The 25,483-nt window shown below is 42.8% G+C and overlaps 1 protein-coding gene across 2 annotated transcripts; it reads left to right on the plus strand.

Moving 5' to 3' along the window:
- The first annotated feature begins 212 nt into the window (after nt 1-212).
- Edc3 (Enhancer of mRNA-decapping protein 3) lies at nt 213-23,872 on the plus strand. 2 transcript variants are annotated; one of them, XM_065453241.1, is made up of 6 exons: nt 213-774; nt 1,993-2,090; nt 3,249-3,623; nt 6,605-6,758; nt 10,187-10,419; nt 20,785-23,872. In XM_065453241.1, exons 1-6 carry the CDS (start codon nt 611-613, stop codon nt 21,132-21,134), a joined length of 1,374 nt encoding a protein of 457 aa, XP_065309313.1. In that variant the 5' UTR covers nt 213-610; the 3' UTR covers nt 21,135-23,872. The 2 variants fall into 2 exon arrangements, with proteins under 2 accessions (XP_065309313.1, XP_065309314.1); XM_065453242.1 differs by lacking the exon at nt 213-774 and adding an exon at nt 823-1,833.
- Nucleotides 23,873-25,483: the final 1,611 nt, after the last annotated feature.

Consider the following 25,483-nt stretch of genomic DNA (forward strand, 5'->3'; position numbering starts at 1 on the left):
TGCGACCAAGTGCGACGAACGTGACGTCATGCCATCACTTCACTCTCTTAAGCGGTAGTAAGGGCATGGAGGTAAAGGTATTTTAGCCATAGAGTTTTGTAGGAAACTCTATGATAAAAGCAACTGCGGAACTGTTGCGAACGCACTGTCTGGATCGCCCCCCCCCCCTTTCAAGCGACCTTCCTTTCTTTAGATCACTATCATCATCATCATCATCCCAGGATGAGAGCTGAGCCATTCTATGGCTGAGCGTTGAGAGTGTGTGAACGGTGTTGTTGGCATTTGGAGCACTTTGCGAAGACGAAATACGTCTTCAATCGTCAATGATTTGTGACTTTTCCTTCAGCATTGTAGCAGCTGTGTGGCAGCCTTGGACCAAACAGCAGAGTTGGTTGTCACTGTGCTCTGTTCCACCACGAGCGGCCCTTTCGCGTTTGACGCAGCGTTTGTCACTGCGTCTGTGTGACCGAAAATTTCAGAAACACTACAGCAGGAAAAGCTACATTCGCCTTGTGGAGCTATAGGATTTAGTTAAACTTGTTGCGACGGCACCGGATCAGGAAATAAATTTTGTGTGAAATACAGCTGTGTTAAATCTGCGGTGTGAGGCATGGGTGACCAATGGGTTGGATGCGTTGTTGTTGTCGAGTGCGGAGACATCCTTGGCACGTACCAAGGCAAGATCGAAAGTGTCGATACAGACAAGCAGCAGATCGTGTTGTCGCAAGCATCTCGAAATGGTGTCAAGTGTCATGTCCCGCAAGTCACCATCTGGTAAAGAACCTTTTCCCTAGGGATCCTTCAAGATTTCGTGACAGTGGTGGTGCATGACAAACAATTGCTTATTTTGCGCTTCTTAAAGGTGTATGGAAAGAAGGATGCGTTGACAGGTCTAAAGAGAAATTTGTGTTTGTTTCACGCAACGCAGCGTGGCCTACGGAACATCGCATTAAGTGATGTGTTCAGAAATGAAGCCATCATGTAAAATTTCTGCTATAATACCACTAAATTAGCAGGCAAGATTCGAGCAGTTAAGGAATCGCGTCCGTCATTGCTTTCTACCTGAGTGAAAATGTATTTTAGGCATTTGTGTTTGAGTGCAGTAGGATTTTTAGCAGATTACACGTTGTACACTCCGACGCATATGTTAGCGTACAGTTGGCTGCTAATCGATGCAATGTGCAGTTCCAGTGACATTTTTTGTAAGGGCCTGACTGGAGTTGACAACGTTTTTTACTGCCTGTGTTATTGCTTTTTTCTGAACTAAGCACGTTGCCCGGTTCTTCATGACAGTGCAGTGTCGAGTAGAATTGGGATGAAATTATATATATACATGCTTCCTGAAACATTTATCAGCTTTTGCATTAGTTGTCATTATGTACGGTGCAGTTTCGATCACGGGCGTACCTGACCGGTGTCATATATCTCGGTCTCCATTGGCTCCTTTGCGGAATCCGAGGGAGGGAGCCAATCGCGATCGATAATTTCCATCCAGATTGGACTCGATCGCGATCGAAAGTGATACGGGTGTCACACGCGCACTTATGATCGTGATCAAGCCCGATCCTGATCGAATTTCACGGACGTGATTGGCTCCTTTGCGCAAACAGCTCGAGGGAGCGAAGCACAGTCGATAATTTCGATCCAGATCTGGCTTAATAGCGATCAAAAATGGTCATGTGACACTGGTATGGTGACTGTGTGACACCGGTATTATTCAGGTCTCATGCTGTAGACTATGAATAGATAGTGGTCACAGGATATTTTGACTCAAGGCTGCTTAATTTCTGATATGTTGCATGTCAGTGAGATCTCATCACAGCCTAACATTCAGTACGTTTTTGTTCCCTGGTGTGTACATCAATCACTGTGCAATATTAGTATGCCCCTCCAGTCTTCTACAATGGCCTGGCAAATAAATGTGTTGTTGATTATGGTAATGTGCATGCACTCGGATTTTTTCTAAATGATGTCTTTTTCTATTTGCCATAGTGCTCAGGACATTGTGGATTTGAACATCATAAAATCATCAGATAGTAGCTGCAGTGAATCACCAGGAGTGTTGCAAGAAGTCAATGGCACTCGGAAAGGTAGAGCACTTTAATTACGCCTATATTTATGTGTCACTGTGGCAAGTGTACCTCGCCAACTTATAATTAAGTGATGTTTCTCACAGCTGCTGAATTGCTTTGGGTTGTTAAAGCTGACAGTCAACCATAAGCCTGTTTAAAAGTTAAATGTTTCGTATTGACTATGAATAGTCTGAAAATACTGCTCTCAAGTATCTAACCAAGCAATAAACATCCTATATATTTTCTATTACTAACTATGCAAGGAACTGAATCAAAATCTGGAATCAAATAAAATATATTTGTATTACTATTCTCAATTATTTGAACTCTGGCTAGTAATGTTTATATTAGGCTTGGAAACGTAGAGGAAAAGGTGGAAAAACAAATAAGACATAAGGGATATTTTGTGTCGCTCTCTTGCAGAAAGAAGCAATCGTATTAATTTCAGAATGTCTCATGCTTCAAACACTTTCCTAATTCTTATTAGCCAACTTGTGTGTAATGAAACAAATGACTTTCTGGGCCTTTTGAGCCACCAAGTATTCTTACCTTATTAGATTAAACTTGGACCACATTCCACATGGCAGACTCTAGAGGCTTACTAATATACAAAGGCACAATTGAAGGAGCCAACAAGGACTTGGAACTTTAGTGGCAAGGCTGACTCGGCTCAAAGTAAAGTTGGCAAGAACATTGCAATAACAAGTTTCCCTCTATTGTTGCCCACTTAATCAGCTGCATGGTGCCTTTACTGGTAATTGTAACGGTTCAACTGATGCCTTTTGTTACCCACTGAAGTCATTTGATGGCTACTGCATTCTGCTGCTAAATATGAAGTCATGGGTTCAATTCCTGGCCACTGCAGCTGCATTTCAGTGTGGATGAAATGCAAAAACATTTGAGTAACGAGCGTTAGGTGCATCTCAAAGAGGCTCACATAGTTTTGATTAATTTGTTGCTCTCTATCCACTACAACAAATAGCTTATATGCTAGTTTGGGGTATTGGACCTCATCAGTGAAGGAATCAGTCAACGAAGAAAATCAAATTCAAAAGGCTGTGCACCTTAACTTGTAGCACTGTCGGTGAGCTGCTTTGTGCTTTGAACTTCTCGACCAAAAATTGTGCAGTTGAAAACATTGAAGCCGTGGCTGTGTGCACTACTGCTCTTTCACAGATGCCAAGAAGAAGGTCGTGGCTGTCGCTCCTAAGAAAGGCGAAGGGCCTCGGAGGGCTACGACAGCTGCCATGAGGTGTCGTGATGATGCCTGTTTTAGTGCTCCTGTTGACGCCACTGTGCTGGAGCAAGACTTTGACTTTGAGAAGAACCTGGCCCTATTTGACAAGCGGGCAGTGTTTAATGAGATTGATGCTGCACTCTCAAGGCCTGCACCATGCAGCGACTACTCGGCTCTGGCCAGCAAGTCTGGGGCCCATGTTGTGTGCACACCACCCAGTTACCGCTGTGACGAAAACATCCTGGGTGGCAGCGCACTGGACTCCATGTGTCGCATCCGAGTGCCTGGCAAGCAGGAAATTAATTACGTAACAGGTGAGTGATTGAGTGAGTGGAGTTAGTTAGTTAGTTAGTTAGTTAGTTAGTTAGTTAGTTAGTTAGTTAGTTAGTTAGTTGTTCTGGTGGGGAAAAGCAAGAGTTCTTCAATCATACCATATCTGAAGCTTCACTTTAAACTTCGGCTGTCAATCTATGGGGTTAGTTCACCTACATGTGAATAGGGGATACATGAAATTCAAGTACACTTCCCTACACATCTCATTTGACTCACACAAAATGGCGAATGTTACCCCAGAAGTAAAAATAAAGCAGGAAGGCGTAAAGTACATGCTGCTATTCTATCCACCATCTCTTCCTTACTTCATCCTTGCTGTTTGCAAGCTTACACTCGGCTCAATAGTGCTGCGAGCAGGAAATCGGCCATCTTGTGTAAGGCAGCCTAATAGCGAAAAACCCTTCTCCAGTATTTCAAGTATCCCCTATTGTCTGTCACCTGCTAGAAAATGCATACAGTTAGGTACTCATCTTAGTGCTTAGTTCTTTTTGTCCACACAGGATCTGAAAGACTGATGACTCCCACACTTTTCATCAATCTGTTTGTCCAGGGCCTGAAAAATGGTGCTAGTGGAAAGTTTTGAAACTCACATGATTGAAGTGTGGGGACAAGTGGGTCATTCTGTGCTGTGCTTAAGCATATTTTTTATGCTAAGCAACCCAAGGTTGCAGCAATGCAGTTTGACTTCATCTTGCAATGTATGTTCTAAATACATCAGACCTTATTACTAAGAATACAAGTTGCAGGAGTTTTGGTAAATTTCTTCTTTTGCATGAAATTCCATCACCCTGTGTATGGTTTTGCAATTGTCCAAGGCCACTATCAAAATATGGCAGTGACTTCATGAAGTGAGACGCTCAGGAGGCTATTAGAAAGAAGGCCTGAAACTGATAGGCTGAGAATGGGAAGCATAAGTTATCTTTTGTCATGTTCAACTGGTCATTTCAGAGCATGTAAAACATGTCATGTAATGCCAAAGCAAAGCTGCATTACGCAAGTGAACAACGTAGTAGCATTATTCTGAATTTGTTAAAGGGGCACTAAAGAGAAAAGTAATCTGGGTTATGAGTAGACTAACCTTCTCTAACCAAAGAAGGCCATGCTTTATAGGGATAAGAGGCTTAGTAAGGCAGAAAAAGATGTGTCTGGTGGTGACACCTTCTTGAACTTCCCGCACTTGCTTGCTGTGACATCATGAATTTTGATGGTGTCTGTGCTGGCCTAGATAAAATCTTATCAGTAAAGATGGGCTACATTGTAGTATAAACAAGACAAAAACTGAACTTAGCTAGTTTGAACCAACTTTACTAAGCCACATTGGCACAAATACGAAAAAGTCTGAAATCCATGATGCCGCACTGTAGTACCAGTGCTGGTAATTTCTGTGCAAAATAAAGAAATGAAACCATGTCCTTTATTTTTTCTTTTAAAAATCAACCTATTACTGTGTGATTAATAAAAATACGGAGTGCTCCGGACAGACACGGAGAGCAGGCGGCTCAATAAACAACAGGAGATGACATCGTACCGTGCTGCGCGCAAGTCCCTCTCTCAAGGCTGAAACAAACTCTGTTCCATGTTCCTAACGCCTTTTATTATGGCTACCGCAGACATAACAGAATGTTCAATTACTTACACAGGCTTAGCTACAGAAAAGTTGACAGTTCACTTAGCCAAGAGTCAAAAAAACTTGTCTAGTTAGGCATCATGCTAGAAAAACTGATAGTGTGAATGGGATCACATTTAAAAGTGCTGCAATGATGCAACGCTTGATGTTGGCAGTAGCTGCAATTAAGAACCATAGGGAGTGCAGAAACTAGGGTCCTAGGGGAGCAGCCATAAGGGAAACACAGCTGCAGCCATTTTGAATCACCTGACCCATCATTGCAACCTTATATTATTCTACAAGCATTGCTTATTCATGTGATATTTCTTAAGACTTAATTTTACATTGTATTTTCACTTTTGCATTGTGTTGTTTGGCAAATTAGCAAAAAAAAAAAATCTTTCTGTGGCTAATGACTTATTGAATCTTTTGTTTGTTAGTGCATTTGGCGAGATATGAAAGAATAGTTTGCACATTTACTTTACATTCAACAACCTCACTTGTATGTGCAGCTTTGCGTGCTTCAGCTTTCATTCCTAAATGCATTGGTTGCACTGGCTGTGAGTATACAGCAGTGACTTGTATGCAGGACTTGTCTTTGCCTTTCCATGGGAGGAGCTATGTGTACTTGGTCAAAGATGAGATGTAAAGCTGCAGCTGTCGAATTGCATTGTCAGTGCAAAATCAAGTAGTTGGTTGATTGACAAAGTTGATGCTATGCTACCAACGGCATTGGCTACAGCGTGTGGTCATTGCAGCTGTTTATTTTTTCTTTCTACATCCAGTATTGCATAACCAACTAGCGCCAACAATCATTGTATTGTACCTGATCATGGTGACTGTATTGTGTCAGTGTACTCTCGAAAATATCCATATGTTGAGAATTTGGTGCATATTGAGCACCCTTGGCTGCTAAAAGTTAACGTCCAACCTTTCAGCAAAATATATTTTTGAGCCAGAATAGAATTCTGTTGTATATAAGGATTTGTTTGATCCAATGCTAGGGGAATTAATCGATTTTGGGTGATGTAGCATTCCTGTTTGGACAGTTGTGTTTCATTCTATACGAGGCTGCTGTTTCTGGCAAGTTTCCTTCATTTGTAGCATTGTGTAGCAAAAAATAAAAAGTAAATAATAATAATAAAAGGTATTCATAGCATGCTGTCAAATAATTTTTTATTGCAGTCAGTTGCCTTTGTTATCAAGCTATGCAGTGTGAGCCAGATGTCAAGATCTATGATACCAAAAATAATCAGCAAAGCCGTTTGTGTCTTATTCTCACGGTTTGTCTTTATGGTTGTTTTTACTGCGTGATAACTGGCAATGCTGTTTCTTTTTTTCAATGCCACAATGCAGACATGGGGCTGCTAGTGCCAAGTGTGAGTCTGCAGCTACGCCAACAGATCCTAGAGGCTGCTGTACAGTGTGGCTACAGTGCAGAGCGACAGCTGGAGATGATTGGCCGTGCTGCATCAGAGATGGTGCTGCAGCTGCTTGGTGGTTGCCGTAGGTGTGTAATAATAGTCCTTGCTTGCCTTGCATGGTTGATACTTAAAAACATACAGCATGGAAGACGCTCATAAAAGTTCAAGACACATATGCTGTGCTGACTTACAATTAAGAAGTTTGCTCAGGAAAAAACAATGTAAAGGTTACAGATAATGCACAGATTTCGCATCAGCTGATATATGATACATAAGAAACACTTCAAGTAAAACCAAGAAAAACCAAAAGGAAAATTGAAAAAATATAGTCAAAGTGACGTTGAGAAAAGCTGCCCCTTATTACTTAGAGTCGCTGATGGGACACTACTACATACATATATATTTGTCTTATCTGACAAATACAGATGCTCTAAGTGATAAAGAGGTGGCTCTTCTTGGTATCATTATGATTATATTCTGTCAATTTTCTTTCAGGTTTCTCTTGGCTTTGCTTATATAGTTTGTTCTATGTTCTATGCCTCATACATGTATATAGCTGCTGTGTAGTGTGCACAATATCTGTTGTGTATACTTGTATTGTTTCTCCAGGTGTTAACTTAGTTGGGAGACTGCGCAGCACCCATATCTTCTTGTCTTTTTTTTGCATGCATCTTTTTTGCTGCATGTTTCTAAGTACGAATTCATATCAGCTTGCTCATTCATCAAACCTTGCAAAGTTGAGTGTTGCTGGTCAAGGCTGAAGGGACAATAAAGCAAAACTTTGGGTTCCAATTAAACAGAAGAATTACTCTTTTCAAATAGCCATTATGTCATGTCTGGCCAGAATGCAAAATAAAGAAGTCAGAGGAGGATATAAAAGTTGAAGAATGGGTACCAGCACTGGCTTCATAGTATTTCTGTGTGAACTCCCTGTGGTGTCATAGATCTTGACATCTGGCTCACACTGCATAGCTTGATAACAAAGGCAACTGACTGCAATAAAAAATTATTTGACAGCATGCTATGTTAGCAGGAATATTCAGGAACATTGGAATTGGGGTTTAAGTAAGGTAAACTTCAATACATCTGACGAAGTCAGTAAAGTTGGCACTTTAATTTGTTACATCTAATTTTCATTATATTGAAATTCACCTTTTATGAAAATATGTGCAGTTCCCAGCAGATTTTTTTTACATGAAAGGGGTTGTAAATATACCAGAATTATCAGGAACACAGAGAAAACGAATTTCAGTGACAAACAAGAAAATCTGAGGACACCTAAGGGCTTCTTTTGACTTGTGAATGCGATAGCATTAACGTCCAATTGAATGCTGCTGAGCGGTCCTTTGAGTTATGAACTCTTCACGGGCAGGCTAGATGCTTGGCGTGTTTTGATTTGGCCTTAGCCTGGTGCAGTTAGAACGCAGGCAAGATCTTGTGTGTACAAGGAACCCACAGATAACACAGGCTTCCGAGAGCAAGAGCGAGGGTGACATGGCGTTGCGGCAATGCCCTTTCCCCTCATGCAGCATCTGGCATGCTAACATGGCAGCAGGTGTACCCTCTTGTCTGTTCTGCTCTATCGAGGCACACTCGTGATGTGGTGTCGCAGCCAATGGGAAATGAGGTGCCGTTTTGCTTCTATAGATGACAGATGCTGGCTTTTTCATTCAATGGGTCATTTGAGACAGCCCACATGAAGGCCATCTATAAAAGTTGCGTGAAGCCACAACCCATTTGACCCATTTCAGCCCGCTGATGCGCTCAGCCACCCTGATGGCCAGGCTAAGGGAGGAGGCATGCACTCACCTGTACCCCACCCTCCTGTAGTGGCACTTCATCGTGTACCCCATATACTCACACCTCCGATCTCCTCTTTCATGCATAGGAAGACGGTGTGCATTAAGCTGCCATCCCTCTCACCTAATCCTCACATGTTTTCCCTTGCGAGCACAGGCCACCTCACAATAGGATCTCATCGCACTTGGACTTTTACATGTAACATGATAGCAAGAGGATCTTACGTTTAGTATTAGCACTGCTAATGTTTATCGGATGCTACTCCGCTTTGGTGGTAGCTTTCTTCTGCGCTGCACGAAATCTGAGAGGTGCGCTTGTAAGCAACAGCATGTAATTCAACCATGGCATCCTCTGTGCCCATGGCAGTTTCGATTTACTGCCTCAGCACTCCTTCATAGGAAGAGTGAAATTTCATTCTATGTAATAGGTAAAATGTGGCATAACAAAGTTGGTAAAATTGGCAATTTGCTTCATTAATTGAAACTTGTTTATATTGAAATTCAACCTTTTATGCCAATAAAACAGTCTCTGGCGAATTTTACTTACATGGAAGGGGCCCGGCCCGCAGAATTTTCCGAATTATTGAGTAATCATAAAAAAACAAATTTGGATGAGAAAAACAATTAATGAGAATTGGCTATATCTTCCTCTCAATGGTACAAAGCGAAGCTAGCAATGCTATCGCACCCACTTTGCCCCCTCGGCTGATAGTGTCGCTCGCAGTGTGACGCCACTATCAAGAGTAGCGCCAGCTGTGAGGAGCGAATGCTTCAATTGCTTCTCACATTAACACATCTACGAAACTCAGGAATATGTGACTTCCAGTATTAAATGTGTGGGAAGACAGCACGCGTGATTCCCCCCATCTCGTGTAACCCAGTCTTTGCAAACATGGCAGATTACTTTTAAAACAGGGTATGCTCCTTGCTGCATATGTGCTCAGCCATATGTAGGATCTTATGGCACTTGGACTTTATATGGAACGTGATGCTGCTCCACTTCAGAGGTCACTCTTGGTCACATGGCACGTGATATGAGAGGTACAGTCACAAGCAGCCGCATTTAATTAAACCATTTTAGCACTTTCATCTGAAAAAGTTACCATTTAGTGCCTTTCTATTCCTTTGTGGTGGCAGTGAAATTGCATTGTATTGAATGTTTATAAACACACTTCATTAGATTGAGGTTTTAATTAAATGGTGTTCTAAGGACAAGAAGTTATAATAACTTAAACACTTTGCTATATTGAGAATTTCATTATACTATTGAAATTTGTTATATCATGATTTAGCTCTAATATAAATCAGTAGTCATTTTAGATAGCTTTCCTTTGCATTTGCAAGTAGCGAGAGCTGTGGATTGTCAGTGCTACCTTATTGATGCCAACAGCAGAGGAGGTATTTCTTTTGATTCTGAGGTCTCTTCATTCCATTCAAGAATTTTTTAAGGGCACAGTGTTTGGTACTTGTTTGGTTTCTTTCTGTGTTTTTGACAGTCAGAAGACCCCAAGTTTCTGCACAATTAGTGGTGCCATATTTAGAAATGTGGAGTGTTTTTAACTGATATGGTTATGAGAGTTCAGAGTTTCAGTAAAGTTTAGGTGTGAACAGTTGTATAGCTGTACGTCATCCACCATTATTGACTATGGCATGGGCCTTGTCATCTTTGCTGTCCTACGGCCAAGCATGTGCATCATTGGGTGTCTCTGCTGCAGGCTAAACCCAGCCAATAGCCACCAGCGGCCCACAGTAGTGCTGGTGTGTGGCGGCCACCGGCAAGGCAGCCAGGTGGTGTGCTGTGGCCGGCAGCTGGCTAATCATGGTGTAGAGGTGCTACTCTGGCAGCTACCTCTACTGGCTGGCGGCTTGGCTCCTGTGGACCCACTCTTCTCATCTGAGATGGCTCTGTTCCGCAGAAGTGGGGGAAAAGTGCGACTTACTCTAGCAGGTAAGATCGTACCTGATATTTTTCTCTCTCTTACTGCAGGGTTATTATGCCTAGGCCCCTGTACTCAGTGACAATTTAAGCATTCAGAATAATCTCTAAGCACAAAATGGATCCGCATTTGCTCTCTATGCCTCTGCTTGTCAAAACACAGTCACTGAGAGACGCTGATATTGCAAAGAAGTTTGTCTTCGTCATGATGTCATGGAAATAAGCGGACATTATTGGCTGGCTCTTCTATACAAATTCCTTTTGGATTAGAGAGCAACGTACTTGCCACAGCATTCTTAGGTTGCCACCAGTTATTGTGAAGGAAGAAAAGAACTTAAAGGCAGTCTCGCAGGATAAAATCGAAGCCAGAAAAAATCGGCCCAATGCTTGAGCATGTCACATTAAGTTCTATTGTGCTCTACCGCAGTGCTAGCCGCACTCGGCATATGTTTTGGCACAGCAACAACAGATGCGTCAGCAATGTGTGGCTGCTGCACTTGCATATTTCAGCGAAGACAATGAGAAAATGTGCACAGTGTGCAGCAAAGTAACTGAACAGGTGCACATTGTTTAAAACGTACTGGGAATTATGCATACAAGGCTGAGTCCACCAAGCGCATGATCACACGTTGGGTCTACTAATTGAGAGAGCAAGTACTCAGGGGGCAGCTTCACGGAGAGTTGGCTTGCAAAAGCTGGCTGTGTGATGTAACATTCCCTCTAAGTTTATTTCCTTCCACCGTGCCACATAAACATAAGTGAAGTCAACACTGGCACAGAAGTGAATCATCAAGCGAGAATTAACTTCTGTGAGCAGGGGTTAAAGTAAGGTATGTTGGGCTGCCCCATGGAATGGTGAAACTAGTGGAGATTTTCAGGCCATTAGTTGCTTCGCTTTGTATTACGCCTTGCATGTTGCTATTACATTTTGTGTTCACTCAGGGTGTCTACCAACTGAGAAAACCGGGAATTCTCAGGGATATTGAATAGCCTGGAAATACTCAGGGAAAACTCAGGGAATTTATGCTTCTATCAAGGAAAATTAGCTGTAGTTTTATTAAAGGGAACGAAAGTCGTCTTAATGCTGGCTCGAGTAACAGAGAGGGAGCATAACGAATCGTCTTTGACGCCGTGTCATCTGATGGAGGAGTTCCCAGTGTACATACAGTCAACGACCGACTTTCCGGATGCCCGATCCTTCGCACAGCTTCGTGGCACCACCACGCCTTAAATTTCGGAGGCAAGAACCTCTCGCCGTCCGATTTGCCATGTTTTTTGCTGTGACCGCAGGTCCAAAACAACATTAATCAAGGCCACCGTCGCCGCCATTTTGATCACCTCGCTGCCTCGAAACGGCATTCTCGCACATCCGCTGGCAGCCGTGGCCACCACCGCTGCAAACGCTAGGCCTAGCTGTTTCGACGCTCGCTATTAAGCATCTTGCTGCTCAATGCCGTGTTCTTCATTAAAAAAAGTTGCCGCTGTCAGCAATGGCACCGACTCCGCCTTTGCGGTCCTTGCGATTGGCTTCGAAGCTCGGAAGGTAACCGTGGCATAATGCCGGTTCCCGAAAGTCAGCTTCGCCTCACTACAGCAGTGGCGCGATGAAGCATACGCGAAAGTATCGCGGTGAAGCATAACAAGCATGGGAAGGGGCAATTGTCACAGGACGCAGTATGTATTCTTTAATTATACACGCGTGCACCTGCCATCTCCTGTCACAGTACGAGCATCGATATGCCTAATAAGTGTACTGGCAGCCCTCTTCGGATGTGCATGTGGCGATTTGAGCCCATAAGGGCAGTAAAAGACATGCATTCATTAGAACAACCAACAACGCTCACCAACAACGCACACAACGTACGTTGTGTGCCATGCTCAGTTTGCCAAAACCACCTAAAAAATTTTTGTGGTAAAATGACAGACTACTGACTCATGTCACCGCCACTGCTGAAAAATCAATGAAACAGGCTGTTAAAGAAGCAGTTGAGCTCAATGATGGGGATATTGATATCGCTGTTGCTCTTGATCGAAGCTGGCAGAAGCGAGGGCACACCTCAAATAATGGCATAGTGTCTGGAACCAGTGTCGACTCAGGTAAGGCCATTGATTTTGAAGTAATGACGAAGCGTTGTGCTTTGTGTGTGTTGAAAGGCACCTCTTGTGATGATCAGGATGAACATCAATTCCAGCGGAACTATGAAGGTGCAAGTGGAGTCATGGAGACTGCAGGAGCTTTGCATATATTTCAAAGAAGCGAGCAACTACATAGTGTACAGTACACCAAGTATCTGGGAGATGGGGACAGCAAAGGCTTCCTTGCCATGCAAGCAGCAAAACCATATGGAGATCTTATGGAAATTTCAAAGCTAGCATGTATTGGCCGTGTCCAAAAAAGAACGGGGGGGCCAGATTGCAACGACTAAAGAAAAAAACGAAGGGAACAGACTGTCCGCAGGAAAGGTTATCTCTGGCCGGGCACGCTTGACTGATACACTGATCGACAAGCTTCAGACATATTATGGCTTGGCCTATAATAGACATGTTGGGATGTTGGGCTCTGTATGGCTGTATGGGCCACCTATAATCATAAGGCGTCCACAGATGCCGATCCTTCTCGCGGTCTCTGTCCAAAGGGTGCTGACACTTGGTGCAGATTCAACAACAGTGAGATGAATGACGAGCCTTACGTCCACAAGGACTCGCTCCCAGCAGCGGTCCTTGGGGCAGTGAAGCCAGTTTTTCAGCGACTCTCAAAATCTGACCTTCTCCAGAAATGCCTCCATGGAAAGACTCAGTCCGCAAATGAGTCGTTCAACCATATTGTGTGGGAGCAATAAAACCTTTCTTGGTCTGAAGACTCTGAACATAGCGACAATGGATGCTGTGCTAACTTTTAATGATGGCAGCATTGCTCGAGCCAACATTCTGAGGCCATCTGGAGTTTCTGCAGGATGTCTCACAGTCCAGTGGTTATGTGAAATTGACCGGCGACGATTATACTTTATGGAGAGGGCTACATGACTGGTCACAAAGGAGGCCCGGAGAGCAAGCCAGCTAGAACAGAAAAGAAGTATTGACAGTGGAGGTGACTACCAGGCTGGTGACTATTGAAAAAATCCGTCAGTATGCATAACCAGAGTCCTATATCGTAATGAAGCTTTTTCTTTCACTTCAAAGCCAATTATCTCAAAACATCAAATTTTGCTACATTTGACTGTTTTTCTCAGGAACTACGAGGAGTAGGGATATAATTTTTTCTAAATAATGAGTAAACACTACAGGGAGTCTACTGAACTAGAATTATGAACATTAATGGAGGGAGTTTTGATTTAAAGGGAATTTACAGCAGATTATTGCTTCGAAAGTTGGTGGATATAGTAAATAAAGCAAGTAAAAAGAAAAACTATTCTATAGAAAACAATTATCCTACTTCAGTTACACTACCTCAGATTGCTGATTACAATGCTACCAAGATGAATGCTCTAACCCCATCAGACCACGAGAAAGAGGGTCACAAACATAGTTTAAAATGCATGAGAGGAATAGGACCTACCCTGTCCCCTTCAGTCCTTGTTGAATTTTGCACCACTTCATTACATTTTCAGCCTTCCCATACAATTTGTACTCTGTTATCTCTCTCTCTCTCTATATATATATATATATATATCCCTTAGCAGCTCCATGAAATGTCATGTGTGCCTTCGTGCTTGAGAATATCCCATAACAATCCCCTGTCTACGTTGTCGTAGGCTCCAATATCTAGAAATGCTATCCGTAAAAGTCTATTCTGTGCTACTGAAATCTCTATGCACTGAGTTAGTACAAACATATTACCCTATAAGCGTCCGCCTGGTCTGAGCCCATTCTGCGGTTCCCCCAGCACATCTTTTTTTTTTTTTCCCCACCCACTTCAACAGTTCTAATTTTATGGCTTGCATTGCCATTTTATATATCACCAACGTTACCGTAACTGGCCTGTTCGAGCTCATCTTATAATTATTATCTTTGCCTTTGTAGATGTGGTTCCTTTTGCTTTCACGTCATCCAACTGGAATTTTCTTCGTTCTAATCATTTGCTTTGTGGCATTAGTCAGCAGTGCCTTGCTCTTTGGACTGAGGTTTTTGATTAACTGCATTGTGATTTCATCGGGTCCTGCAGCCGTGTTATGAAGGACAGTTTCTCCTGCTTTTTGCCAGCAAAACACTTCTATGCAAAATTTTGGTCTCCCAGGCTTCTCTGTTGCTGCTGGATTTGTTTAGGTCTGACGCAAAGCATCTGGCACCATCTTATGGCACGCTGCGCTAACTTGCAGTGCTCTCAGTGGCTTTCGCAATCGGTGCACAGGCAGTACTCGTTGTGTGGTAATGGCAGCAGACAAGAACGTGTGTAGGAAAATGATGCCCCATCTCGGCATCGTTTGTTTAAAGGGAACTTAGCAACGCAAATGTCATGATTATTCTGCATGGAAAACTCCATTTAGAAGGTAAAATTTTGAATGTTATTATAGCAGCCATCGTTATCTTCCTCGGATGCATTTTATACATGGCAGGCTACGGTGCGTGTATCTCATACCTCGTGCTGCGAGCTGCAAGCTGCGAGATTAGATGAAAGGAAAGAAGAATAAAAAAGAGCTTCTTCTGCTCCTGCTATCGGCCCAAATAGTCCTCAGGTCTTTGCTTGCCAACTCGCTCATTGTTGAAATGGGCCTCACCTCGGACCCTTATAGTTATATCTGATATGTGTTGAATAAAATATTGTTATATATGTTTGTTTTCCGTTATTTGCTCATAGCCCTATGCATAAGGTCACAATATCTACAGGTTCCAAACGGGCCGCTCTTCGCGCTGTTGAATACATTGAAAAAGAACCGCCTAGTAAATGGGCAATACTTTGTGATTCGAAAGTAGGCTTCCAAAGCTTGCGAGGTTTACGGCATGGTAATTACTACCAACTAGTGTCCCAAATGAACGAAATTTGCCGTTGCACTTCTGAACGAGGACATGATATAATCTTTCAGAGGCTGCCGAGACATTGTGGCATCGTTGGTAAACACCTCATCGATGACGCTGCCCGATATGCCCAAGCTGGAGCACTGACACTTTTTTACAACTTCATTGAGAGAAGACACTGCAAGAGAGCTTCGTAGTCTCACACACACCATCGCATTGAGTTACTGGCATACACCGTAGATTATGTAGCCTTGACCCATCACTGAAACTGAAGTTCAGGTTCAGTTCAGTTCAGTTTATTTCTTTAATAAGGAGGAGACATACATGTTTACATAAGTATACAGAAGGAGGTCCCAGAGCATGTGGCTGAAAGGGGACCTCCTGACAGAAAATATATACATTAAAGAAAATACAAGGCATAAAACAGCAATACAGTAGTCACAGTGATGAAGAATATTCAAAGTATAAGTACAAACTGTAAAGTAACATGAAGTCAATAGCTAGTCGTACAAATAAAACAGTAGTTTAGGGCATTCGCAACATAACAAACCAAAATACTTATAAAGGCTATAAATGAGAGAATAAGAAAACTAAAGAAAAAAGAAAAAAAACCGGCAAGGAAATGAGCAGGAGTGAGGTGAATAGCTTAGATATGTGGATTATTTTGGCTATCTAGTAGGAAAGTGAATAATGTTTTCTTGAAGGAACTCAAAGAAGAAGAGTCCTTGACATTTAATAGGAGGCTGTTCCAAGTGGATACTGCTGCGAAGTATCCAGATTGTTTTCCATAATTAGTATGTATTAGTGGTAATAAGAAATTGTTGTTAGCTGCAAACCTTGTGCGGTTCAAGTTAACCAAAGTAGCCGTAGAAAATATATTTACTGGAGAAGGATTACGTATTACCTTAAATAACGTTATGGCTAATTTATATTTAACAATATTTTTTACTGAAAGTATTCTGTGGTTGAAAAGCATATCAGAAGCACTGCAGTTGAATGAGCTGAATGACAATATCCGGATGGCTTGATTCTGCAAATGCTGTAGTGGTGCTATATGAGTTGGATATGTGTTACCCCATGCTGTAATGCAATAATTAAGATGGCTGTGAATAAAAGAATAATACAAGGTCAGCAATGTTGGTTTGCTAAAATAATATCTAGATTTAAGTAAAATTCTAATACCGGGAGAAATTTTGCGCTTTAAATAGGCGATATGCTTCGTAAATTTTAAGTTTGAGTCAAGAATTATTCCAAGAAATGAGCATTCATTAACTGCACTGATGTTAAGAGAGTTTAGGTTGACAGTGGGAATGAACTCTGGTGTCCTGTGATTCGAATGAAAAAGCATAAACGACGTTTTGGTAGGATTTATGCTTAGCGAGTTAAGCTGGCACCACGTTAAAATATTTTTCAGATCAGTGTTTAGCTTAGTAGTCAGGGAAGTTAGTGAACGATCGGTAGCAAGTAATGTAGTGTCATCGGCGTAAAGAAAGGCCTCAGTTTCTGTTAAACAACCGGGTAAATCATTTATATAAAGCAGGAATAGTAGCGGGCCAAGTACAGACCCCTGCGGAACCCCTTTATTGGTTATTCTGAAATTAGAAAGTGAGGAACTAAAATACACAGCTTGTTGTCTATCTGTTAGGTAACTTTTTATAAGTGCTGAAGTGCTGAAGTGCTGAAGTGAAGTTACCAGCAAACCTTCCACAACGTGATGCAACACTACTGTGTCGGCTGTGGGTAGAAGTAGCATCCACTAACTCCTGCAACTATTGTTATTGGAATAGCAGACTCACCGATGTGCGCTGAGTGCAAGTGTGAAGAAACCATCAACCATCTTTTGTGCCACTGTTCTCGCTTCGATAATCAACGTCAAACTCTCCAGTGTGCCTTGAATAGACTGGACCATAGGCAATTAACAGAGGTAAAGCTGTTGAGAGTCTGGCCTGACAGTTCATCAGCCCAGAAAGCCATTCGAGTGGTTCTTCAGCACCTGAAGGCAACAGCCTTGACTATCCCACTGTAAACATGCTGCACCTAGCTTAGTGCATGTGAAATAGTGATGTAGACTCATGTATTCTGTCTCTCTTTCACTCTCCACGTGTAGGGTAGCAAATTTGAAGCTAAACATTTCGACAGAATTGCCTGTCTGGTTGGGAAATTGATTAGGACTTGAGACTGACTCCAACCAAATAACTGAATTTTATTAGCCCGACGTTTCGGAGCCCATTCGGCTCCTTCTTCAGGGGGGTTGTTCTTCGGGGGTGGCGGTGTGCCGCTTTTAAAGCATCTTTTTTGAAGAAAGGAGGGGGGGGGGGAACACGGGAGGTGGGGAGACACTTCACAGACGGAAAGGTGGGGGGGAACAAAAGGAAGGGGGGGGGGGTGTTGTTGAGCGCTTCCATGGTGCTGGGATGACCGGTGCTGGGGGGGAGTGCTCGCGACGGTGCCCTTGATGGGGGGGGGGGGGGTTACAGGGTCGCGCCGACGTTCTGTGTTGGTGAAACAAGCGGGAGTCTATCTGGCTGCGCGTCCTTTTCTTCTTTTCGTCAGGTCGCCAAGGCCATGGACATACACCGAGGGTAGGTTGCCCTTCACGCGGTTTAAGTTATTCCCCGTATTCTGAATGTGCCATGACTCCAGTAGTAGTCTCTTTCGCCAGTTCGTTTCTGTTTGAAGGATTTCAGTTTCCTTGAAAGCGATTTTGTGGTCGGCGACTTCAGAGTGTTCAGCGACGGCGCTGCGAATACGGTTGAATGTCCTGACGTCGTTCTCGTGCTGTCTGATCCTTTCTTTTAGATTTTTGGTTTCCCCGATGTACGACGCCGGACAGTCGGCACAACTGATTTTGTAGACGACGCCTTGAGCTTTTTCTTTAGGTGGACAATCTTTTGGTTTAGGGAGGAGGATATTGAAAGTGTTTATTGGTTTGTGCGCCACTTTGAGGCCTTCTTTTTTTAATATTCGGCTGAGCGCTTCGCTGGTACCTCTGATGTACGGGATGGACACTCGCTTCTGGGGTTGCGGAGAAGTCGACGGCTGAAGGTCCCGCATTTTGAACAAGACGCTGATTGAAATATTCCGCAACCACCCAAATTCTCGAAACCTCTACCTAAAATTAATCTGTAGGAACGGATCCGCCCCTGCTTTCTACGGCTTGCCAAAACTCCATAAACCCGGAATCCCCTTACGACCAATCGTAGACTTTTCGTGTTCCCCACTACGATCACTATCCACTTACTTGCATCAGATCATATCACCACTCACCGGAAGGACAGCATCGCACGTGCGCGACTCCGAGAATTTCATCAAACTCACATCAAAAGTCCGTATCGAAGATGATGAATGTCTGGTCTCTTTTGATGTAATCTCTCTGTTCACAAGAGTACCCATTAAGTTGGCTGTTTCCGCAACTAGAGATGCACTGGAACGTGACGATATGCTCAGTGAGAGAACCCCTTTGAGTGTAGACGAGATCTGCCGCCTTCTCGAACTGTGCCTGTCCATACCTATTTCACCTTCCGAGGCAGCTACTACAAACAGGTTAAAGGAACTCCTATGGGGGCCTCAATTTCCGTTGCCATGGCTAACTTGACTATGGAGAGCATCGAGGAGAGAGCTTTAAATACTTTTTCTCCGAAACCAAAAGTCTTCCTCAGGTACGTGGATGATTGTTTTTGTATCGTGAAGACGAGCCAAGTCGAAAACTTGCAGAAACACTTAAACTCCATAGACCCGGATATACAGTTCACATATGAGCGCGAACAGAACGGATCACTCCCATTCCTAGATGTACAAGTTACACGAAAAGACGGCATTTTAAAATTTTCAGTCTACCGAAAACCAACCCACACAGGCCGCTATCTTCATTTCCAATCCGACCATCCGGCAAACCACAAGGCATCTGTTGTAAATTCTTTATTCAAACGAGCCGAAACTCATTCCTCATCGGAATCGGATCTAAAGAAAGAAAAGAGAACGGTTCTCAACGAACTTAAGAGGAATGGCTACACAGATGACTTCATTCGAAAAACAACCAGACAACAAAAAATAAGAAGCAAAATGCGGGACCTTCAGCCGTCGACTTCTCCGCAACCCCAGAAGCGAGTGTCCATCCCGTACATCAGAGGTACCAGCGAAGCGCTCAGCCGAATATTAAAAAAAGAAGGCCTCAAAGTGGCGCACAAACCAATAAACACTTTCAATATCCTCCTCCCTAAACCAAAAGATTGTCCACCTAAAGAAAAAGCTCAAGGCGTCGTCTACAAAATCAGTTGTGCCGACTGTCCGGCGTCGTACATCGGGGAAACCAAAAATCTAAAAGAAAGGATCAGACAGCACGAGAACGACGTCAGGACATTCAACCGTATTCGCAGCGCCGTCGCTGAACACTCTGAAGTCGCCGACCACAAAATCGCTTTCAAGGAAACTGAAATCCTTCAAACAGAAACGAACTGGCGAAAGAGACTACTACTGGAGTCATGGCACATTCAGAATACGGGGAATAACTTAAACCGCGTGAAGGGCAACCTACCCTCGGTGTATGTCCATGGCCTTGGCGACCTGACGAAAAGAAGAAAAGGACGCGCAGCCAGATAGACTCCCGCTTGTTTCACCAACACAGAACGTCGGCGCGACCCTGTAACCCCCCCCCCCCCCCCATCAAGGGCACCGTCGCGAGCACTCCCCCCAGCACCGGTCATCCCAGCACCATGGAAGCGCTCAACAACACACCCCCCTTTCCTTTTGTTCCCCCCCACCTTTCCGTCTGTGAAGTGTCTCCCCACCTCCCGTGTTCCCCCCCCCCCTCCTTTCTTCAAAAAAGATGCTTTAAAAGCGGCACACCGCCACCCCCGAAGAACAACCCCCCTGAAGAAGGAGCCGAATGGGCTCCGAAACGTCGGGCTAATAAAATTCAGTTATTTGGTTGGAGTCAGTCTCAAGTCCTAAGGGTAGCAAATTGGTCTGGTTCACCTCCCTGCCATTCCTTCCTCCCTTCTCTCTCTCTCTTGATAATTGATGTCGACTCATCATTATAACCAATACATTGTTATATGTAGCAGCGTTATAAGTGGACAAGACTGTACTATGCAGCAGCCCTAATTTCATGGTCCTTCAACTAATCTAAGCCTTTCTACTAGAAAACAACATTTTCTAAGATAAATATTTTTTGCTTTTAAATGTGTCACAATAACTTTCCTATATTACCTTGTACTATTGGCCAAATATAGTAATGTAATGAGTGAGCTGAGAGTCATAAGCTGCTGTCAACAGTCAGTGTGGTATACAAATTGCACTGAAATTTGGTGCGTAACATGAACTGTAACATCTTTCTTACGTAAAATTTTGCTTCAGCATCTCAAATTCTGTGCCTCTCCATTTTTACTGCTTTTTCATTCTGCTGCACTCTTTCTTTGTCCATAGAGCTTTCCAGTAGCAGAGCGGACATGGTGCTGGCAAGTCTGGACTCTGTAGATGGTGGAAGCCAAGCCGATCCAATGGCAGTTGCGACCATGACCAACTGGATTAACCAAAGTAAAGCTCCGATGCTGTGGGTCGACCCGCCACCTGGTGGCAGCACAGGGACACCAACTCCCCAGTGGGTGCTCATGCCCCTCCTTCCTCTGGCAATGGATGAACGCATTGTTGCCTCTACGGGTCTCTACTTATGCGACGTTGGCGTGCCCTGTCACGTCTTCCGTGATTTGGGTGTTCAGTACGCCTCCCCCTTTGGATCAAAGTTTGTGGTAGTGCTCCACGCGAAAAAGCCGTGATAGCTCAGCAAGCGTGCCACTCTCCACAAGCTGCTGAGGTACAGTACTCTTCAAGTATAGTGAACTTCTCAGTCGTTTCACTCATGAGAAAAAACAAGTGAAATTGAAGAGTGAGATGAAAGAAGAAAAGTGAGACGAAGGATGAACTACCGGAACAGACATTGATGGATCTGGAGTTATTGAATGTGCTGACCCCTCCCTTTCTTTTCTTCTTTTTTTTTAAAGTGTGATTGTGTCTGCTGGACGGCTGTTTGCTTGCTGTATTGTCTTGTCTCTTGGACTGCTGCTGTGTACATTCAGGGATGAGTGTTCTTTTGCAGATCGGTGAAAGTATGTGTTCTGTGTCCATTGGCCAGTGAAAAATATGGATACATTAACAGCAAACAGATGTGGTCGAAATGTAGCATCAAACTTGATCTTACACAGAAACCAGCGTTATATAAGGACAGATATGCAGGAGACAAGGAGTAGCGTTGTTTGCTGGCCAGAATTAAGATGCTGACTTTAAACCTGGTGATAAAAAACTGATTTGTAGTAATCATGAAACTGTGAGATAAAATTTCTAGCTGCTGGACATTTTTCATTATTGTAGCACATCTCATAATCAGCATTCACATCTTTACGAGAAATAAGTGCAGCTGCCAATACTTTTGTTACTTTGAGTCAACCTATGAAGGTTGCATGCTTTATTTGTAGTTTTTGCAACATCTCGATCGACTTGTAAACCTTCATTACTGAAATTTTCTTTGGCGAGCTTTCTGCATTGACGTATGGACTGCTGTACTAAGATACTGGAACTCTGCCTTTAGAGAAGGAGGGAGGGTAAAAAAAAGAATATAAATCAAGTAAGTGCCAGTATTGAGGTATCAAGAAAATTTCTCGTACTTTCTAGTTGTGTGCCTCTCTCCTCAATATCCCCCGGCGATGTTAATAGCTGGACTGGCTCTCATCACACACTGACCACAAGAGAAGTGTCGTAAAGATATCACATGTTAAAGGAATGGCTGCAGCTCTGACATGATTTCACCTTGATAGAAGACATCTTAGGTGAAATTATTTTTATTAGATTGAACATGTGGTCTCGTTCACACCAATGTCTTGCAAGGGACCTTGCTTGGAACCTAGCTACCTGTGTTCTTTCGGTATTAGTGATTTTTCATTATTTGGACCTAGGTTGCAGTTTCATTTCAACATGAGTGCAACCTTGCATCAGACTCGGTCTGTTATTGGTGTTTTCAGCAAGCCCATGCTTTGTCAAAACGGCTTATTGTTTCTCTGTCGCCGCACGTTGAATGCTAAAATGCTTCAGGTAATTTTTTTACTTTCTATTGTTTGCATGTGTGTGTGTGTGGATAGCAAAGCACTGCTATGTTCCTGCTGTAGTGCAGCATACTCAGAGTTCCCCAAGTAGTGGAAGTGAAAAGCCACACGGTTTTAACTTTGCTTGCTGAAGAAATCTTTTGTTTGGCCATTCTTTGTCATTGCCCTTAATTATTGTGCTATTTATCCACGCAAGATCTTGTGTTTATTATGTAAGCTCTACATTCCTTTGTTTGAGTTGCTTTTGTTTCAGCTGAGGTCTGCAGTTGGAGTGCCTGTATACCATTGCACTTAGTTTTCTGTAAACATCGTTACTGCTATCATAATAGGTATTGTGTTACTGAAGTACTGAAAAGAAGCCTGATGCATCAAGTTCTTTTGCTGCCCTAATGTGGTGCATTGTAAATGAACGCTTATACCTCTGTATAAGAGGCTGCAAGCTCAAAAGTGGCATGTGACTAAAGCTGCGATGAAGTATACTTTTGCATTTGTTAACAATAACATTCAAGCATCAACTAGATGGTTAGGTGTCTTTTGCATAAGCTCGGATCCATGTCTGCTAGGTTGCTTTACAAGAAGTACCCAGTGCCTGTTTGCTCTCTTTGCTTCGGCTTCATCTGAAACTGAAAAGCAACTGAAACTGAAAAGCAACTGAAAAAAGTGAACTACCAACCGGTATCATTTGGGCTTTAGTGATAACCTTAATAACTTCGTGATTTGCATTTTTGATTCATTTGTGTTAGTTAATAGTGACTTTTGACAAAAGTTGAAAGAAAAATTCAGGCTTGGGGGGGGTCAAGTAACATGCTGTATTGAATTACGATGGGAGCAGACATGAGTGAAAAGTGACTTGACTGGAGTTGGGTCTACCTCACAAAACAGTTTAGCTGAGAACATTCGTAATTTCCTTTGTGGTTGTGTGCTGACTTCAGTTGACCTTGCTGCCTTGCTTTTCATTGAGATACTGTGTGCTTGCTGGTTGATGCTTGCTTATCATTGTTAAGAGATTGGAAGGGTGTGAGCCATGTGCAGTGTGTGACACGTTTGGGAGGACATGTGGTATTCATGTGAAGACATGTTTTTATTTCAATTATTGTCTTGAGCCATAGTGGCTAATGTGATGCGGTGAGTAAACATCTGTCGAAGAAAGAGTGCCCTAGAGGCCTTAGTGTTTAAGTTCAGCTGCTTTCATGCTGCTTACATGTTCCCTCTAAATTTATGAGCATTGTACAGAGTTCAGACATATTTTGCAACACATAAACCTGGCAAGTTATATCTATTGTATCATATGGTGTGTCTGTTCTCATAAGTTAGGCGCAACTCAAATATCCATTTTCGGAGAAAGTGCACTGTCATCATTTATGTCATGAGCTGGAGATTTGGAATGACTGAGAGATCATAAACTGTCATATTGTTCATGTGCTGACTGTCAGTGAGCACCTTGACAGGTATACCTGCCTGCATACCTTGCTGTGACAGACAGCAGACAGCTGTGTGCATGCCTTATTCTTTTTTTTTTTAACCATGCATCTGTTTGTCATAAAGAGTCATAAAGTGTGTTGCATTAGTATCAGGCCAAGCCTTAAAGGTACATATGGTGGAGAAGAAGAGACAGGTTTCTTTCTTATGATCTTTGCAGACATGAAGATCTTTGTATGGCATTCTTTTCCCAATGAACATACTAGCAGGGTCTTTCATTTGCCAAGTATAACATCATTCACAATATGTGTTCACTTTTCTCATGTAAGGCTCATGTCTGGAAACGCCTGTACTTCCACTTTGAAGCATTGATCTCATTAACAGTGTGCCAAGCCTCACAGCAGTCCATGTCACTGTAATTTCTTTGGCAGTTGTGATACGGTGTTTCTCTTTTCTCGCACTTAAAGCTGACGCTCAAGAGGCAAGTTCTGGGACAGGTATGGTGCCTGACGTTTTTAGGTGCTATCATGAAATAAAAAATGGTTGGGGGCAATAGTATGAATTGAGTATATGAAACAAATACTCTGTAAATACAAAGCTTTATAAGGTAGTAATAGAATGGTTACTTGCTAGAACTAAAGCTGGAGCCTTGGCTTTGTGCCACCATGGGTGCTTGTTGTCGTATGGGTCAGCAAAGACAACGCTGCCCTGTCACCTAGAGTAAAATGCACTCTTGTTCAGCTTTAGCTCTAATGAATGCGCTTTCCTTTTCGATTGCACTCAATTAGAGAACTTGCTGAAGAATGCCATTCTACTACTTTTTTTCTCCCTAAAGCAGACTAGCATTCTGTGAATGGAGAAGCAAGTCCTTGAAACCGTTGTTCTTTCTTCATTTTTATTTCTAGTCTTCCTTTGGTGGCATCAAGCCAGTAAATTTTATATGTAGTTTTGTGTACCTGTTGTAATGTTAATTTGAGTGTCATTATCTGTTACTTTGCCTTCTTTTCATCAGGAGTGCTGGTGCGTTAATTGCCATTATATCTGGTATCTGCATTTTCTTTCACTTTTTGCATGGGCTTGGAAGTGCTGAAAAGAGCATTGAGAAAGGCATACCTGCTACTGATGCACGGATGCAAACTAGACTGTTCACTATTAAATATAGCCAATGCTCATTGTGGTGGCTTTTGACACAATTAAGAAAAAATTAAGTAAAAAATAACAGGATACAGGCTGTTATGGGCACACCACTTGCTACATTGTCTTTTACTGACATCAAGTTCCAAATTTTTAGTTTATTATGTTTCTGGTTACATATATGGACAACGTAGCTCTTCGTGTCCACTTGTCAACTCACGAGTAACTTTTAAAAAACGTTAATTGCGGGCATTGTATTGAAAAACATTGGGCTCATTAAACTGCAACATATTTTTCATACAACAGTGCATCCTATGGGATTGCCATTGGTGTACTACTGTAATTCTGAGAGGGTGCTAGTATGTCTGCATTCATGATGAGGCCAGCAGGATGTAAATGGTAAAACTACGCACATGCAATGTGACCACATTTGTATGTGGGGTAAAATTGTTACTGCATGGCTATTGTACTTGTTC

This window comes from Dermacentor albipictus, chromosome 1, assembly GCF_038994185.2.
Source record: "Dermacentor albipictus isolate Rhodes 1998 colony chromosome 1, USDA_Dalb.pri_finalv2, whole genome shotgun sequence".
NCBI classification, from domain to species: Eukaryota; Metazoa; Arthropoda; class Arachnida; order Ixodida; family Ixodidae; genus Dermacentor; species Dermacentor albipictus.

Coding starts and splice junctions, on each gene's coding strand:
- Edc3 (XM_065453241.1), top strand. CDS start 611: ATGGGTGACCAATGGGTTGGATGCGTTGTTGTTGTCGAGTGCGGAGAC. Junction 775..1,992: donor GTCCCGCAAGTCACCATCTG/GTAAAGAACCTT, acceptor TATTTGCCATAG/TGCTCAGGACATTGTGGATT. Junction 6,759..10,186: donor CTGCTTGGTGGTTGCCGTAG/GTGTGTAATAAT, acceptor TCTCTGCTGCAG/GCTAAACCCAGCCAATAGCC.